Raw genomic sequence first — 3,633 nt, forward strand, 5'->3', positions numbered from 1 at the left:
TAAGGGAAAGAAGCAACTCCCTAAAACTGTCGTTGATCTTTCTACTTTGCCAAACCCTACTACAAAAGAAGGAAAACCATCCATTGTGATTCCGGAAGATTTCTATTTGGAATGGTGTGCGATCTGGAAGTTTAGCCTCATTGGTAGGCTAGATTTCAAAGAACTCAATTTTTCTGACGTGAAGAAAAACCTACTGCTTCAATGGAAACTTGGAGATGGTCGTGTCTAGTTTTTTCCGTTAAATAGGGGTTTCTTCATCATCAAGTTACAAACGCAAGAAGATAAAAGTACGATATTGGACGCTGAACAATGGATCGTTGCTCAACAGAAGCTAACCCTAATGGAGTGGTACCTTGGTTTTGATGCTGATAAACAAAGGACCTCTCGTGCATCTGCTTGGGTCAAATTCCCAGGGTTACCAATGGAGTTTTGGATTGAAAAAACTCTTCTCACGATGGGAAAAGCTTGGGAACTCCTATTATGGTGGACAATCGAACCTTGGCTCATGAATATGGACACTTTGCATCAGTACTCATTGATATTGATTTCGCAGAACTTAAATCTGATGATTTACACGTTACAGTTGGAGGATTAGATTTTTTACAGTCTTTTGAAATCTTAAAGAGGCCAAAGTTCTAATATAAGTGTTGTATTATTGGGCATTCTGATATTGAGTGTTGTAAGAAATCTAAAAACAATACTAACAATGATCAGCAACAAGGAGAGAGATTGGCTGGTACGTCCCAACAAGCTGGTGTTAATTCTGGTGAGATGGTCATTCATCAGGGGGATCAGGATTCAGCTTGGCAAGTTGCATCTAATAAAAAGAAGAAAAAGCGTAAAGGTAAACAACATCCTAAAGACCAGCTTTCTTTTGTGAGTGTTAATGAAACTTTTGAATTGGAACAACAGTTAGAAGATGATTTAGCGATTTCCGAAGCTATCTTGCATAGTGCTTTAGATGAGTTTGATAGGGCCAAACAAGCTAAACTCAAGCATTCAGCGTTAGTTACCAAGGAAAAGTCGGTGAGTGCTTCTGCTTTAAACACTAAGCCAGTTTGGAATGTTGAATTGGCTAGAATTAAACTTCCTAATCCTGGCAGGATTCCTAAATCTTCTTTGTCAACACCTTTGTGTGACACTCTTGAATATCATTCTGAATTTATTTCGCAAAATAAGTTTAATATTCTGGGTATGAACTTTATTGGTGAATATTCAAACAAACAACTAGATATTGGTAAGATTGATGAAGTAGCGAGACGTGTTAAACAACAAAAAGTGTTAGCACTCCAAGCCAGAATTGACGCCTTGAAAGATGATGACTTGATGTCTGATTCGGAAGATGAAACTGAACTTGGAATCCGAGCTCGGAGTGGATCTTCACCAAGAATTAATTCCTCCTCAAATGTTGCTAGTCAAGCAAAGCTATCTAAACCTCAAACTCCCAAGGTTTAATATGCGGGTTCTTTTTTGGAATATAAATGGAGTTGCACGTGATGCAGCTCAATGTAAACTAAAGGAGTTATTTAGAGAGTTCAAGCCAAATGTTTTTTGTCTTTCGGAATCTAAAGTGCACTACTCAGTTGCTTTTGGCAATAGACTTCAACTTGAAGGTTTTTCTTCTCATGTTACTCATAATGCTACTGCTAATAGTATAGATAATCTTTGGGTTTGTTATTTAGATTCAATAAGGCCTTCTATTCTAAATAGAAGCAAGCAGGCCATTTCTATTGAGGTTGATGGGGGTACGTATCTCTTTTGTTCATGCTAGTTATGTTCAAGTCACAAGGAGGAGACTATGGCATCAACTCAATCTCCAGGATGATTCTATTCCTTGGCTTTTTATGGGTGATTTCAGTTGTATTCTTATACTTGATGAGAAAAAGGGAGGTCTTGAACCAAGAACTTCGGCTAAAAATGAGTTTTCAGATTGGTTAGATGAGAATAATCTCTTTGAGTCTAACTCTTTGGGTACAAAATTCACTTGGACTAATAGTCAGTCGGGTACTAATAGAATCATTATTAAACTCGATCGTGTTGTTATTAATGCTGCTTGGCTTGCGAAGTTTGATAATTGGCGGTGTAAAGCTCTTACTAGAGAAGTTTTTGACCATTCTACTCTCTTGGGTTATCCTTTTGTGGTTCCTAGACCAAAGAGAGCTCCTTTTTGCATTCAGAAGATGTGGTTTTTACATGATGATTTTCTTCGTATGGTTTCTGAGAGATGGAATATGCCGGCTCATGGTTCTCTTGATTTCATATTTACTTATAAGCTCAAGAGATTAAAATGGGTGATCAAGAAATGGAATCTTATGGTTTTTGGTAATGTTCATTCTCGTTTGAAGCAAGATCAATTGAGGTTTGAAACTGCAGCTCTTTGTTCGGATGAAGATCCTAATGACGTTACCAAACTTAATGCTATGAAAGATGCTATGGCTAAGCTTAGTGAGACTCGGCTTCAACACAACACTATGCTTAAACAAAAGGAAAGAAATCAGTGGCTTGTGGAGGGTTCAAGCAATTCTACTTTCTTCCATAATAGCATTCGCATTCGTAGAAGTTCTAATACTATTTCTGAATTAGTAGATAGGGATGACCATACTATCTCTGATTATGATCTTTTGCGAGACCATATTATGCAGTTCTATGAAGAAAAATTTAACGGCCAGGAGACGGTTATTGATGCTAGTTTATTTGATTATGATCATGTTAGTATTTCTTAAGAGCAAAGTCTTGCCATGGACAGAATTCCTACTCCTGAAGAGATTAAACAAGTGGTTTTTGACCTTGGAGCTGATAGTGCACCGGGGCCTGATGGTTTTTCTGGTGCTTTTATCGTCATTGCTGGGATATTATTCAAGAAGACTTGATCAAGGTTGTTACTTATTGTTGGAGTACTTGTCATATTCCCAATGGATTTAACTCAAGTCTTATCATTCTTCTTCCTAAGGTAAGAGGAGCTAATTCTCTTCGTAACTTTAGACCCATCGGCCTTAGTAATTTTTTCTTTAAAATTTTTACTAAGATCCTTGCTACTAGACTTGGTAGTGTTTTGGATAACCTTGTTTCTGAAGAACAGGTAGCCTTTATGAAGGGTCGTAATATCCATGAAAACATCAGTTTGGCTTCTGAAATGGTTAATGAACTTCACATTAAGCGCAAAGATGGCAACATTGGCCTCACACTTGTTATTTCTCAGGCTTTTGATATGGTGAGTTGGTCTTTTCTGTTGGAAGTTTTTCGCCGTTATGGTTTCTCTGAACAATGGTGCTCTTGGATTCTTAATATTTTGAATTCTGCTAGAATCTCTATTCTTTTGAATGGAAGTCCGGAGGGTTATTTCAAAATTAATAGAGGTTTACGTCAAGGAAACCCCCCTTCTCCTTTGATTTTTGTCTTGATTGAAGACGTTCTTAGTAGAAATATTACAAAGCTCTTTATGGAAAAAAAAAGATGTCTCATATGGTTACACGAGGTGGTATTTCCCCTACCCACCTTTTCTTTGCTGATGATATTATGATTTTTTGCAAGCGAAATCTCAAGAGCCTTCATAATCTTGTAGATGTGTTGGGTAAATATCAAACAGCTTCAGGACAAACAATTTGTAGACAAAAAAGCAAGATTTATTAAGGT

The 3,633-nt window shown here is 37.2% G+C and overlaps 1 protein-coding gene across 1 annotated transcript; it reads left to right on the top strand.

Moving 5' to 3' along the window:
• Positions 1-1,456: 1,456 nt before the first annotated feature.
• Positions 1,457-2,723, top strand: LOC113316067. The gene is made up of 2 exons (XM_026564298.1): positions 1,457-1,749; positions 1,859-2,723. The coding sequence occupies exons 1-2, from the start codon at positions 1,457-1,459 to the stop codon at positions 2,721-2,723; spliced, it is 1,158 nt and encodes a 385-aa protein (XP_026420083.1).
• The last annotated feature ends 910 nt before the right edge of the window (positions 2,724-3,633 follow it).

This window comes from Papaver somniferum, chromosome 10, assembly GCF_003573695.1.
Source record: "Papaver somniferum cultivar HN1 chromosome 10, ASM357369v1, whole genome shotgun sequence".
Taxonomy (NCBI): Eukaryota; Viridiplantae; Streptophyta; class Magnoliopsida; order Ranunculales; family Papaveraceae; genus Papaver; species Papaver somniferum.